This window comes from Oryctolagus cuniculus, chromosome 8 (assembly GCF_964237555.1).
Source record: "Oryctolagus cuniculus chromosome 8, mOryCun1.1, whole genome shotgun sequence".
Classification (NCBI taxonomy): Eukaryota; Metazoa; Chordata; class Mammalia; order Lagomorpha; family Leporidae; genus Oryctolagus; species Oryctolagus cuniculus.
This window is the reverse complement of record NC_091439.1, coordinates 117,099,276-117,113,623: the sequence shown is the minus strand read 5'-3', so window position 1 is coordinate 117,113,623 and position 14,348 is coordinate 117,099,276. Positions and strand designations below refer to the sequence as shown.

Here is a 14,348-nt window from a genome sequence, read left to right as displayed (position 1 = left end):
CGAGCTGAGTGGTGGTGGCCATTGTGCCCAGAGTCTCCATCCCTGTAGTAACTTTGCCCCATTTCTTCAGTGAACTTCCAGCCACCAGGAGTGGCTGCCTCTGTTCTCACTCCTCTCAGTCTCGCAGTCCCTCCCACCCCTGCCTGGATGTCTGAGGTCCTTTGTTTGTATATCCCTTTTGCCATTTATTCTTCCCAGTATTTTGCTAAGTATACTTGGTATTCGCCTCATTTATTTCTTAGATATGAATTCCATAATAGGACGCAGCATATCTTATTACCCTTCACATGCTACACAGTGTTTCTCCAGGAACTAAAAGATCATTATTAGATCGCAGTCAGAAATGCCATCAGAAACGCTACGCTGAGAGCCTTGCCACATCTACCCCCACCTCCACCCTGGGAAGGAGAGCGTGTAGGCAAGCCCAGAGAACAGGAACTGGGGTTCCCCAAGACTTCCTGTCGCTGACTAACACACAACAACCTACTGCCGTGCAGCGAAGACCAAAGGGCTCTGGAGGATTCCTGCTCTGCTGTGATCACGTCCTTTGCTACCACATGAGTACTATTGTTATCTGCTGCTTCAGTAAACATTTTCATGTGGGCCTCTCAAAAAGGGAGGCATTTGAAAACCATGTTCCAATTTTATTCTCTAAGAACTATGAAAAAATACAGCCTCAAGTCTTGTTTTGTGCCCTGTCATCTAGCCATTTTGGCCACATGAATGTCACTATGATACTCTATTTACAAAGGAATTCCTCTCCACATAGGTCATTATAGTGCAGCAGATGCAAGCTTGCTTCAGATAATAACACAATCTAATAAAAATAGATAATGTTCCCTCTGTGGGGAATGCCTCTATCTGTGACATCTTGAATGCTGCAGATCAAAGAGGTAACGAAATGGGAGAGATGGTAGTGATTATGAGTTGAAAAGTCTAAATGACACAAATGTTATCAAAAGATTAATGTAGGGGGACCTGGTTACAAATGTACAACCTCCTTCCAGTGTGTGTGCTCTCTGCAGGGTTCAAGGAAAATTACCACAGGGAAGATTAGCAGAGGAAAATAATTAAGGGAGCATGGAACACAACACTCCCCTGACGCATTATCAGCTCCTGCTAGAGTAGATATGGGGTCAGGATTCTCAGCGCTTAATTCCACAGCCCAGTGAGATCTGCAGCATTCTCGCACAGATAGCAAATTAGAACAAGTCCTGGCTAATTTTCAGACCCCTGGGAGGCCCCCATCAAGATAGAGCGATGAGAGTGCGGATCAAGCATGGGGAGACCTTCTGCAAGGATGCACTACAGTGCACACATGCAGCCCTGTGCCTCAAATCAGCTATAATGAGGTTTGCACACAGACCCGAAACTCTCTGAAAAGTTCTGGCTTAGGGTTCACACTAGGGCCTTCAACACAACATGGATCCCATCGTCGGATGCTAGACAAAGCAATCGATCTCCCCTCCTTAAATGCAGTTCTCTGAATGCGGCTACGTTCACAAAGTTCAGTCGTGATGGCACTATGTACACACACCCCCCCCCCCGCCCCAACTCAGCCATCTCTGCTTCTGTGGTCAAGCCATCTGCCATACTCATTGCTAGAAATCACTGGAAACAACCGGAACACTAGAAAGAGGATCCGCTTTCAACAGAAATGGATCAACCAGGACAAAAATATTCTTTCTTCTAGTCCTAAAAATAAACAAGCCACCTTACCCACGACCTGGAGAAATACTTTTGCCAAAAATACTCCTACATCACGAACACAGGCAGCATGGTGGACACGGATTCGGTGCAGCCCAGATTCCAAGGGCACCCGGTGCTGGGAACACCCAGGGACACTGCACTCTGCAAAGCCTTCTCTGCAGTGCTGGGCAGAAAATCCAGGCTAAACACACGCACGCGGGCAGTCCTTACGTTCAGTCCTAACACTGACTTTTCTGCACACCGTGCGTGCGGCTCCACACTGAGGCCGCGACGGCAGCACCAGCCCAGACCTGGCCCTTGTGAATGCATCTGACTGACTGTGCTGCAGCTTCTCTCTTTCCCACCCATGGAGCCACGATGAAGGCTGTAGATGCCAGCACGGGTCTCCATGCTCTCTGAGATGAGACACAATGTCCACCTCTGGTCTGTTCTCCGTCGCCCACCGCATGGAATTCTAACGATCTTAAAACAGCTGTGATTTACACTCTCACTCCTCTGTTGGCCCAACTCGTGATGGAGTTTGCCACATAAGCCTCCAAGTCCGGGCTACCAGCCGCTCGCTGCAGATACACAGGGCTTGCTCGCCGGAGCACGTGGACGGCGTCACAGCACTGACATGGGCTCCACACGCTGAGCATCTGGGCTCCCAGACAGCCACACCACGCTGCGCGCAGGCGTCAGAGCAAGCCGCACTCACGACCGCCCCTCACCCTAAACACGAGAGTTCTCTGCTCGGGCCACGCTGTCAGAATTTTCTCTCTACACGCATTTGCAGGTCCTTTATTTTTCCGTTGGAAGGAAATTTTACACTGATCTCTAATATTTCCTTACACATTCAGCCTTTCTTTAGGCATTTCTATATCTGTCTTGCAGTATCATTTTCACTCCTTCAGCCAGTACTATTACCATGTGCTCCCCAAAGGTACGCGTCAGTCTTGAGTTTCCATACGCTACTTCTAAGGATTATTTCTAAATAGCTGGCAGGTACTCAGATGCACAATCAGCCCTGTGAAACCATCTCCAAGATCACCTACAAAAATACGTGTGGAGCAGGTGTGTCACAGTGGATTAAGGGACAGTTTGGGATGTCCATGTCCCACATCAGAGAGCTGGTTCAAGTCCTGGCTACTCAGCTTCCAACCCGACTTCCTGCTAATGTGCCTGGGGGAAAGCAGATGGGGACCCGAGTACTTGGATCTCCGCTACCCACGGAAAAGACCAGACGGAGTTCCTGGCGCTGGCTTCCAGTTTCTGACATAAAAGCGCGTTCCTACCTCTGCACTGCCATAGTAATTCTTCTAAGTGGAAAAGTCCGAACCAAGGAGGGAGCTGAGCCCTCTGCTCTGCTTCTCAGCCACTATTTTAATGTCAACTTCAGTGAGTTAATCCGGTCCTGATTTCAGACACAATTTATTAGTATTTGTATGGTCTCTGACACCCTACCTTGTTCTCAGCTCATAGTGGACTTATCCTCCAAGACTATCCTTAAAACTGTATTTCATTCTCTTGAACTTATCCTAGAATAGTCTCTGCTTGCAGACTGAATTTCTTACAGATCGTCTGCTTGTCCGTGTAATTCCCCAAGTCTTCCTCACAGATCGTCTGCTTGTCCGGGCAATTCCCCAAGTCTTCCTCACCGGCATGATTCATTTCTCTTTTTTTTTTTTTTTTTTTTGACAGGCAGAGTGGACAGTGAGAGAGGTCTTCCTTTTGCCGTTGGTTCACCCTCCAATGGCCGCCATGGCCGGCGCACTGCGGCCGGCACACCGCGCTGATCCGATGGCAGGAGCCAGGAGCCAGGTACTTTTCCTGGTCTCCCATGGGGTGCAGGGCCCAAGCACCTGGGCCATCCTCCACTGCACTCCCGGGCCACAGCAGAGAGCTGGCCTGGAAGAGGGGCAACCGGGACAGAATCCGGCGCCCCGACCGGGACTAGAACCCGGTGTGCCGGCGCCGCTAGGCGGAGGATTAGCCTAGTGAGCCGCGGCGCCGGCCATGATTCATTTTTCAAAGTGATTGGTTTTTGAGTTGGTGCTTTCTCAGAGCTGAAACCTTGGCATGATACAGATTTCTTCTTAATTAAAAAAAAATAGTTCTCATCCTCTGCTTCCATTGCTACTCTAGGTCATTTTCCGTTTGTGACTATCTGCTCCCACAGGGGTCACCAAAGGCCATTCAGCTTGGTGGAAACTTCAGCACGGTCCCAGGCAAAGGGTAGCTCAAACCATGGTTAAGAAGTGGAAATAAAATCATCACACGGTAGATCATCAATAGCACCTGGCAACCAAGAGCAGGAATCACTCCCGGCACCTGTCCTGGGGTGGGGCGTAACACAGGCTTGACTTCAGGTTGTCACTAAACTTGTCCATACTCATCCCAAGTATCAAGGCAGTGCAACTGTGTCACACACGTGCCTCTGTTCCAGGAGATCAAACAGTTGACAAAGGAGACAGAAGTGACTTGGCAACACTAGCTATGATCCTGAGGTTAAAAAGTCCTTGCTTTATAGCCAAGCTGCCTTGGTTTAAATTATTGCTCCTTGCATTTAAAAAATTCACTGTGCTTAATTGTTTCAGCTTAATATCCTCTGCATTTGCCCACCTAACTTTTAAATTTGTAGAAAGATAACATGTATAATATTGTTGAAACTGGTTTTTTTTTTGGACAGGCAGAGTGGACAGTGAGAGAGAGAGACACAGAGAGAAAGGTCTTCCTTTGCCGTTGGTTCACTCCCCAAATGGCCACTATGGCCGGTGCACCACGCTGATCCAAAGCCAGGAGCCAGATGCTTCTCCTGGTCTCCCATGGGGTGCAGGGCCCAAGCACTTGGGCCATCCTCCACTGCACTCCCGGGCCACAGCAGAGAGCTGGCCTGGAAGAGGGGCAACCGGGACAGAATCTGGCACCCCGACCGGGACTAGAACCCGGTGTGCCGGCGCTGCAGGCGGAGGGTTAGCCTAGTGAGCCGCAGCGCCGGCCTGAAATTGATTTTTGTGTGTCGTAAAGGGATGACGTTTGAGTGTGGTTATGTTCCCAGCTCTCTGTGGAATGCTCTTTATGCCACTTAGGAGTTCATTGAATTAATGGATTTCACTTACTGCTCAGATTACAGACAAAATCCCTTTAGAAACTCAAAGAAGTCCTCGCGTGAACCCAACCCCGGAAACCAGGCGGGACTTGGTGAGTGTCCCTCAGAGCACCCACGGCAGCACAGCGCCCGCGCTCTCGCCGCGGTCTGCGCTGAAGGTTCCTGTGTGTTAGAGAAGTTACCGAGACACCGAGTTTCGGTTCCGCTCCAGAGTCCGTTGGCCAAGCACTCTCTGACGTGTGAGCCCACGAGGGTGTAGCCCGTGTTGCAGGTAAATATGGCGGTGGCTCCAAAGACGGTCAGCGTCCCGATCTTGTTCCCGTTGGGGGGGAAGGACAGGCTTCCACAGGATATCACTAGAGGAAAGGGGAACGGGAGCATTAGGAGGGCTGCGGACGACACCGGTCAGCGGTCCCCACTCTAAGACCATGGAGCAGGGGTGTCCGCTCAGGACTTGACTGACCGACCATCTGGAAGCTTCCTCCTCTCATGACCCTGAAGGGAACACGTAACAGTTCAGAGCAGATGCCAGCACACTTTAGAAAGTTTCTAACGCATGTTGTTGCGTTACTTTTTCTTCACCCTCACAGGTAGCCAACCCTTTCCTGAAAAGCATACAGAATTCAAATATATTCCCTGACAAGCACAGCTGTCCAAGGAGCTGGTGATCTGTCCATTCTTCATCCATATCAAAAACACAAGTGATTTACTACTGCATGCCTATGCCAGCCCCTCAGGAAGGAAGGAATGCAAACCATCCTTATCAAAGGCAACCTGCTCAGACAAGGAAGTGTGGCGGTGAAATCTACAACTTCTCACCACTGTAGTAGCGCTGAGTGTTCCTGTTTGTTACCTGCAGCATTTGCATGTCTACATAAGAATGCTGACTGCATGGGAAAGGCAGGACCTCCCGGAGAATGCAAAGAAATCCAGAGGAGCCTCCCTTGGTTGTAGGAAGGGCAGCCCCACGCCCCAAGCCTGCCTCACTCAGTCATAGGAAGGGCGGCCCCACGCCCCAAGCCTGCCTCACTCAGTCATAGGAAGGGCGGCCCCACGCCCCAAGCCTGCCTCACTCAGTCATAGGAAGGGCGGCCCCACACCCCAAGCCTGCCTCACTCAGTCATAGGAAGGGCGGCCCCACACCCCAAGCCTGCACTGGTTGTCCCAGCACAGTCATCAGTCACGTCCATTTCTACCCAAGAAGCCCTCCGGTGAGGGATAAATGAACAGTCGCCTTCATCGTCGAGTCTTGACACCCTCTAAATCTCTGCACTTCAGATCCACAAATGTCTGAGCACAGAAACTCAAAGGTTCCCAGGAGTAAGGAAATCACAAAGTTATCAGGGCCAGAGGCTTATTCGCGTTTGAAACAGGTCTGAGTAAAAGTCTCAGGACGGAGACTCAGAGCGTGGAAGGAGCTGTGATGTGCAAAGTGCCCAGGGCAACACATCTCAGGTCCCCCTTTGTAAGAGTGGTGACAGGCAGTGGGTAATGGTGACGAGAAACACGGAGCCTGGCTGTGCGCTAGCCAGGTTCAGCCCCATCTCTGTGTGGTCTCTGTGCTCTGTGGCAGACTGGCAGCAACACCTGCCACACAGGGTCTGCAATCAAAGCCGGCAGAGCAAGCATGGGAAGCTACGGCTTGTGCATGGCTGGCTTGGTCAAGGTCGGCTGACTGTGACATAACAAATCAGGACCTACCGAGGGAATGGAATCCGAAGTGTAAAGAATGTGCACACAATTTCAGTGCATGGAAAACATCATGCATGTGATCCGAGACCAGCCCGCGTATTTCGGTGGATCTCGTTCCAAGAAGAGACAGCATAGCTGCATTGCTGGGGCACAGACGGACACTGTTGGCTAGGACCCTTCTCCGGGAACCTCGGTCTCGGAGCACAGCATGGCTTGGGCACTGGCCGTGGAGAGCTTCCATGGCTCGGACACTGGCTGTGTGTGGGGAGCTTCCACGGCTCGGACACTGGCTGTGGGGAGCTTCCACGGCTCGGACACTGGCTGTGTGTGGGGAGCTTCCACGGCTCGGACACTGGCTGTGTGTGGGGAGCTTCCACGGCTCAGACACTGGCCGTGGGGAACTTCCACGCCGGTCAGTTTCTGGGATTGCTGACCCACTGCAGAGTTCTTATCTTGTGCCTTTATTGCCAGCACATCTGCTGCACCAAATGTCAATGAATTCAAGTGGGATTTGGATTTTTATGTTATGTGCTTTTCATTAAGCCTTTTCCCAAACACAGTGTGAACTTCACCTTGATCTGTGATATTCAGAGATCCCTATGTAGCCATTTGTGACAGCTGGATCGATCGTGTCTGGAAACTTCAGTGTTCAGCAGAAGTGGGCTAAAGATGGGGCTAGCGCTGTGGCGTAGTGGGTAAAGCCACCGCCTGCAGTGCCGGCATCCCATATGGGCATGGGTTCAAGTCCCAGCTGCTCCACTTTGGATCCAGCTCTATGCTATGGTCTGGGAAACCAGTAGAAGATGGCCCAACTGCTTGGGCCCAGGAAGAAGCCCCTGCTCCTGGCTTTGGATTGACGCAGCTTCGGCTGTTTTGGCCAACTGGGGAGTTAACCAGTGGATGGAAGACTTCTCTCTGTGTGTAACTCTGACTTTCAAATAAATAAATATTCTTTTTTAAAAAAGCAGTGGGATAAGAGACCCAGACGTTCCCCCTTAGAGGTCTTGACACACCTGTGGGGGACTAGCAAGAAAACCCCTCTCCTTGCTGCCCCTGTCTCTGCCCTGGGCCTGTGTTAGAGACGACCTGCAGAGGGCGCTGTGGAGTGGGTCACTGGCCTGTGTCTGCCCTGGGGCTCTGTTAGAGACGGCCTGCAGAGGGCGCTCTGGAGCGGGTCACTGGCCTGTCTCTGGGCCTGTGTTAGAGACGGCCTGCAGAGGGCGCTCTGGAGGGGTCACTGGCTCGGGAGAAGCAACAGGGGCACAACTCCAGGGTGTCAGTGGCTGGAGGCCGCGGGAGCCAGGCCTGGACCGCCTGGACTGTACAAGCTGGCCTGGCTGACTGGGAGAGGCCCCCACCGCTCAGACAGCCTCTGCGCACGTCAGGGAGAGAGCTGCCTTTCCATGCTATCTTCTCAGCCCAAGTTTCCGGACCTGCACTCCGTGTTTGCCTCTTTCCCATTACAACGGGATCCATTAAACCTGCAGTGTGGCCTCTGGGCAGCACTTCCTCCGAGGCCTGGGAGCAAGGCCGTGCACACACTCCCTCCCCACGGTGCATCCTCCCCCATTCTTGCGGGGGGGGGGGGGGCTTTTCCTGTGGGGAGCAACTGGGAGCAACTCGGACTAGACTAAGTTACTGGAATTAAGACTTATTCTACACATCTGCTCTCCCACAATATGGCGCTGAGAAGGGAGGAAACAGCTTCTACACAGCTGCCTCCAGTTCAACCAATAAACTGTAGGACTTGCTCCTGATTGGAGGAGAGCAGCGTGCTCGGCGTGTGGGCAGCCGAGTTGGGATTGGTGGAAGAGGACTATAAAGGAGGAGAGAGACAACATGCACCAGGAACATCTATCTGAAGGAACACCTGTGCAGCCCCCGAGAGAGCCAGCCAGCGGTGTGCCGCTCCCCCGCGGAAGTGGGGAAAGTGGCAGGGGGAACCGCCCTTCCACGGAGGTGGAAGGGACGGTAGCCAACCCGGGAAGAACCAGCAGCAAACCCGGGAAGGGCCGAGCAGACAAAAGAACAGCGCAGGGTCCTGTGTCGTTCCTCCACGAAGACGGGGAGCGACATTTTCCTTCAAACTACATCATAACCACCTTGAAATCTCCCACTTTGAAAGAAATCACATCCTCGCATAGAGATCCACTTGCAAGGATTACTTGTGAATGCAGTAAGCACACATCGGCTTAAGTGCAGGTCAGTCCAATGGGTCCTCCCTGGGGAGACCCTGCGAGCCCACAGAATGCCGTGGTGGGCCGGCAGCTGCCCGGGTTGTACCTGGTGGGCAGCCCTTGGCCCCGAAGATAGACTTACAGGCTTACGATGGACGCATTCCACTGCGTGAAGCGAGGCCGTGTAGGCCAGAGTCTGAGTTGTATTAGACCTTGAGGGACAGAGCTACGATCACTCACTGCGTATAAGCCAGAAAGCCAGTAGCAGACAAAGGGAAAATGTTCAAATCTGAAATGGGCTGCGCTCAGGCGACAAGCAGCCCCTCGGTGTTTGTTGTTGGCGGGCAGTGACTTGAAAGTATGCCAAACAGAAAACTCAACGGCAGGTCTCTGAGTGATGCCCAGGGTCCACTCCAACAGTATGTGGGGAGAGCAATGCCCACACCAGGCTTCCTAGGATATGGGGCACAGCTCTTGTGGCACACAGGAGGTCACCACCGCCACCCTGCCCATCTCACGTCCCAGTGTGCCAGGGGGAGGACAGTCCACATCCAGGCACTGATCTTCGGGATCTGCAATATAACAAAACTACAATGATTCCCTTATGCCTCTGTGTGTGTGATTTTAAATGCAAAGATCATTTTTCCAATTAATGGGTCCTTGTGGTGAATATTTTTGTTTGAAAAATATAAACAATAAATCTGACAATAAAGAAAAGTAACCAAAATAACAGCCTCCAAGTTTTCAGAAGATCCTGGGCTAGGGACGTGTGTACGCACCCTGAAGATTAATTTTTTAAAAGATTTATTTGTTTATTTAAAGGCAGACTTACAGAGAGCTAGAGGGAGGGAGAGAGGGAGAGGGAGAGGGAGAGGGAGAGGGAGAGGGAGAGGGGGGGGAGAGAGAGAGAGAGAGAGAGAGAGAGAGAGAGAGAGGTGGTTCCATCCACTGGTTCACTTTCCAAATGGCGGCAACGGCTGGAGCTGGGCTGATCCAAAGCACATTAGCAGGGAGCTGGATCAGAAGTGGAGCAGCCGGGAGTTGAACCGGTGCCCCTTTGGGATGCCAGCACTGCAGGCATTGGTATCACCTGCTACACCACAGCACCAGCCCCTGGAGACTGGATTTTAACACTGCAACATTGTCTCTCAGGGGCAAGAGTGCATGGAGACTGGATTTTAACACTGCAACACTGTCTCTCAGGGGCAGAGAGTGCATGGAGACTGGATTTTAACACTGCAACATTGTCTCTCAGGGGGCAAGAGTGCAGAGATGAGGATGTGCAGGTGTGACAAGTCGTTCTGTGCCCCTCACTCACAGACTCGGGCCTCTCCAGGGACACGAAGGTTTCCTGGAGTCAGCACGAGTCGACGCTGGGTGATTCTCAGACGACGGCACTTGAGTGTCACCTGTGCCATCAGCCGGTCATCAAGGGTCACCTCTTTGGGGCTAACTGGACACGGAGAATGGGAAATCCTACCCACAGCCCACAGGCAGACAGGTAACTGGAAATGATTAAGTTCTGGGGAGCTCATGGCTGGGACCATTCGGAGGCACAGCACAGCTCCTACGCTGCGCCAGTGGTCTGGCTGCTGGCAGCCTTGAAGTTGGCTGTGGTTCAGGCCGGCTGCAGGGAAGCAGGGGACTTTGTGTCTCTTCTGCGCACCAGCCGCCCCTCCATGGCCCCTGGGCTCATGAAACTGTGCCTTCCCAGCTAAATGCAGGCAGGAAGTCAGATTGCCCTTGAACTTCCTGCTGTGCACATGTACTTAGGAAGAGTGAAGCACACGGTTTGACTCCTACTGCGTTTCTCTCTGTGTTGGAAAGGTAGACAGGGGGAATGGGAGGTAAACATAACTCAAGAATAAAACAGAAAAAAATGCACTACGGCAAAATGAACCCATGTATTTAGTGATTTTTATTACAGAATCAGCAAATGATGTATTCATGTTAAGGTTCTAAAGACTGCTCCCCTTTATTTGGGGAGTAAGTTTTAAAGGCCCTCAGTGATGCCCAACGTTACAGTGCTTGGCTTTTCTCTGATATTATTAATGGACTGGGAAAGAAGAGGGTTGCCACCTGAGGTACTAAACATTTGTCCTCAATGAATGAAAGTAATCATATCACATTTTGAGTCAAAGCTCATGGCTGAAAACCTAAAAACAATGTTACTATTTTCCATGGACAAACATTACAGGAACACTTTAGGTTAACAATTAAATGCGCCAGTGCTGCGGCTCAATAGGCTAATCCTCCAACTGTGGTCCTGGCACCCTGGGTTCTGGTCCCGGTCGGGGTGCCGGATTCTGTCCCGGTTGCTCCTCTTCCAGGCCAGCTCTCTGCTGTGGCCCGGGAGTGCAGTGCAGGATGGCCCAAGTGCTTGGGCCCTGCACCTGCGTGGGAGACCAGGAGAAGCACCTGGCTCCTGGCTTCAGATCAGCGCAGCGCCGGCCATAGTGGCCATTTGGGGGTGAACCAACAGAAGGAAGACCTTTCTCTCTGTCTCTCTCTCTCTCTCACTGTCTAACTCTGCCTGTCAAAAAAAAAAAAAAAAAAAAAGAACAATTAAATGACTGTTTGCTGGGCTTCTTTCCAAAGTCTGGTCTGTTGCTTGTGATATCTTAGAGACCAGATAAGCTAAAACTTTGCATTTTGTACTTTTCTTCTGAAGGAGCTGCTCCCAAAGCCTGAGCCAGGGATTGCTGGGAGCACCTGACATCCTCCTGGGGGTCCCCAAGCATCATCCTAGCCAATCACTGAGCTCAAAGCCTCCCCAGAGCTCCGCCCCGCCCCCATCCAGCCCAGGACCAAGACAGTGCCTGAGCTGAGAGAAGAGCCGACTCCCCCAGCAAAGCCAGATGGTGAGCAGACCGGCAGATGCTCCAAAGAAGCAGGCCCAGTGCCACAGCACAAAGCGTTAAGCTGCCAGCCACGACACCGGCATCCCTTACGGGTGCGGCTCAAGTCCGGGCTGCCCCACTCCCAATGCAGCTCCCTGCTAATGCGCCTGGGAAAGCAGCGGAAGGTGGATCAAGTCCTTGGGTCCCTGCACCCAGGTGGGAGACCTGGATGAGGCTCCTGGTCCTGGCTTTGGCCTGGCACAGCCCTGGCTGTTGTGGCCATCTGGGGAGTGGACCAGTGAATGGAAGATCTCTCTCTCTCTTGCTGTGACTTTGCCTTTCAAATAAATATAATAAATCTTAAAAAACATAAAGATGCTCTTTTGGGTAATTTTTTTGGTTTGGGAAAGAATTCTTCCCATTTGTAAAAATATATTATTTAGGTTCACAATTAATCAACTTACTTTAAATAAGTGGGTGCACATTTAAATTTTTCTCATAGTAAATTTTGATCAGACACATAAATGTTTTCCAGAGGATTACAGGATTTAATTTACAACACAGTAAAGAGAGGCAGGTGTGTAGCACGGTGTGTTAAGCCGCTGCTTAGGATGGCCCACATCCCAAACTTGGAGTCCTGGCGACTCTACTTCCTCTCAGAGCTCCTGCTCATGCTCCTGGGAGACAGTAGACTGAGTCCCTGACACCCAAGTGGGAGACCCAGATGGAGTCTGGCTCCTGCCTTTGCTCTGGCGAACTCAAAATGCTTCCATTGGCAACTCATGACAAGAGACTAGGGTTATTACTGATCCCATAAACAAGAGTGTCAATGTGCTAAGTCAACAACAGGAGTTTGTTAGTCCACAACTTTTACAAAAGAAATGAGTAGAAATTTTAAAATGGCAATATCAGCATCAGGCTGTTGAGGGAAAGGAAATGAGCAGAGAGCTTTCAGCATGGTCCCCAGAGCGGTGGCCAGCTCTGCGACGACGTCCACAGCCGGCTGGTCACACACGGCATGGAGCCTTCCACTCTGAAACCACTCCCTACTGGGAGGCGCCACAGCTCCCCAAGAGGAGTTGACTGCGGTTGGGCAAGAAAACTTGGGAGGGACACAAGGCAAGATGTCCATGTGGGAAAACAAGGGTTGTCTTGAAGGCGTCAGGAAGACAGAATGAGGCCACCAGGTAAAAGGGACAATCCTGACCACTTGGTGACAATATGAGCTGCAAACACTGTCACACACACACACACACACACACACAACCAGGGAGATCTAAGATGGCTGAACAGGGAAAGGGAGGAAGGATGTGCGGATTCTGACCACAGGAAGAGAGCAGGAGGAAAGGTGAGGAGGTGCATGCCCAGAGCACAGTGGGAGAGGAGCTCACAGTGGGAAACCTACAGACACAAGAGTGATGGCGCGGAGCAGCAGGGACAGTGCACCACATAGCAGTGAGCAGGGCACAGCCGGCAACTCCCACAGCCAGTGGCCAGAGGGGATTCCATCTTCTTGGAACAAGGCACCCGGCCAACTACAGATATAAGCCCTCAGAGGAGAAAAACCAACAAATGTTGCCACAAATGCCTAAAAATAAGCATAGAAATATGAGAAACATGAACAAGGAAGACAATATGACTCCCCAAAAGGAACACAGCCACGTTTCAACACTAGAATGTGAGTACAAACATATTGGTGGCATGGCTGAATAGGAATTCAAATGAATGATAAGATCACTCAAAAAAAAAAAAACACAGAGAAGCAAATATATAACTTAAAGAAATCCATATATGACATGGATAAAAATTCTGCTGGGAGATAGAAATGAATAACTCAACATGTCAACTAGAAAATACAGTGAAAAGTCTTAACAATAGCCTTGGTGAGGCAGAAGAATGGATATCTCACCTAGAAGAAAAATTCTTACAAACATCTCAATCGGACAAAAAAAGAAAAGAAATGGAAAAACCGAAGATAGTGTTTGAGATCTATGGGATACTATCAAACAACAAAACATATGTGTCTCAGGAGCTCCTGAAGGTGTGGAAACAGAATGGATTAGGAGGTCTATTCAGTGAAATAACAGCAGAAAAGTTCCCATATTAATATGAAGACAGGAACATCCAGGTTCAGGAAGCACACAGAATCCCTAACAGATATGACCAGGAAAGATCCTCACCATGCTACATTATACTCCAACTTTTGATAGTAACATATAATGAAAAGATTCTAACATGTGCATGAGAGGAATGCTAGATTACCCTCAGAGGATCCCCAAGTAGACTATTAGCTGATTTCTCATCAGAAATCCTATAGACTAGGAGAAGGAGAGACTTAGTCCAAATCCTGCAATATAACAACTGTCAATCCAGAACATAGTACCCAGAAAATCACAAGTTTACATGAAACTTGTTCACCTTATATAAATAAAAAATTTGAAAAACCCACAAAAACAAACCAAAACCAAAATTAGAAGGAGGAAAGAAAAAATTAAAACTAGAGAATTAAGCAAAATTGAAATCAAAAACATAAAAAATTGATGAATGAAGAGCTTTTTTTGAAAAAATAAAAAAACTGATGCACCATTGGCCCAAGTTACCAAAAAAGGGTGAACACTCAAATTAACAAAATCAGAGATGAAAAAAGGAGATATTACAACAGACAACACAGAAACTTAAAATATCACAAATTACTACAAACAAGTATTCCAACAAACTGGAAAATCTAAAAGAAACAGATGGATTCCTGAACATATACAATCTACCAAAATTGAGTCATGAAGACACAGACAACCTACACAGACCAATAACCAGGATGGAGATGAATCCCAACAAAGAAAA

General features: G+C 50.1%; 1 protein-coding gene across 3 annotated transcripts in view; it reads right to left on the bottom strand.

Annotated features, from left to right (window-relative positions):
* The window catches only part of CSMD1 (CUB and Sushi multiple domains 1), a 2,053,194-nt gene that overhangs the window by 57,893 nt on the left and 1,980,953 nt on the right, over positions 1-14,348 (bottom strand). For all 3 annotated transcript variants that reach the window (XM_070047233.1, XM_070047234.1, XM_070047235.1), the window contains one exon: positions 4,981-5,154. In XM_070047233.1, coding sequence (XP_069903334.1) covers positions 4,981-5,154 — 174 coding nt within the window. The remainder of the gene's footprint in view (positions 1-4,980; positions 5,155-14,348) is intronic.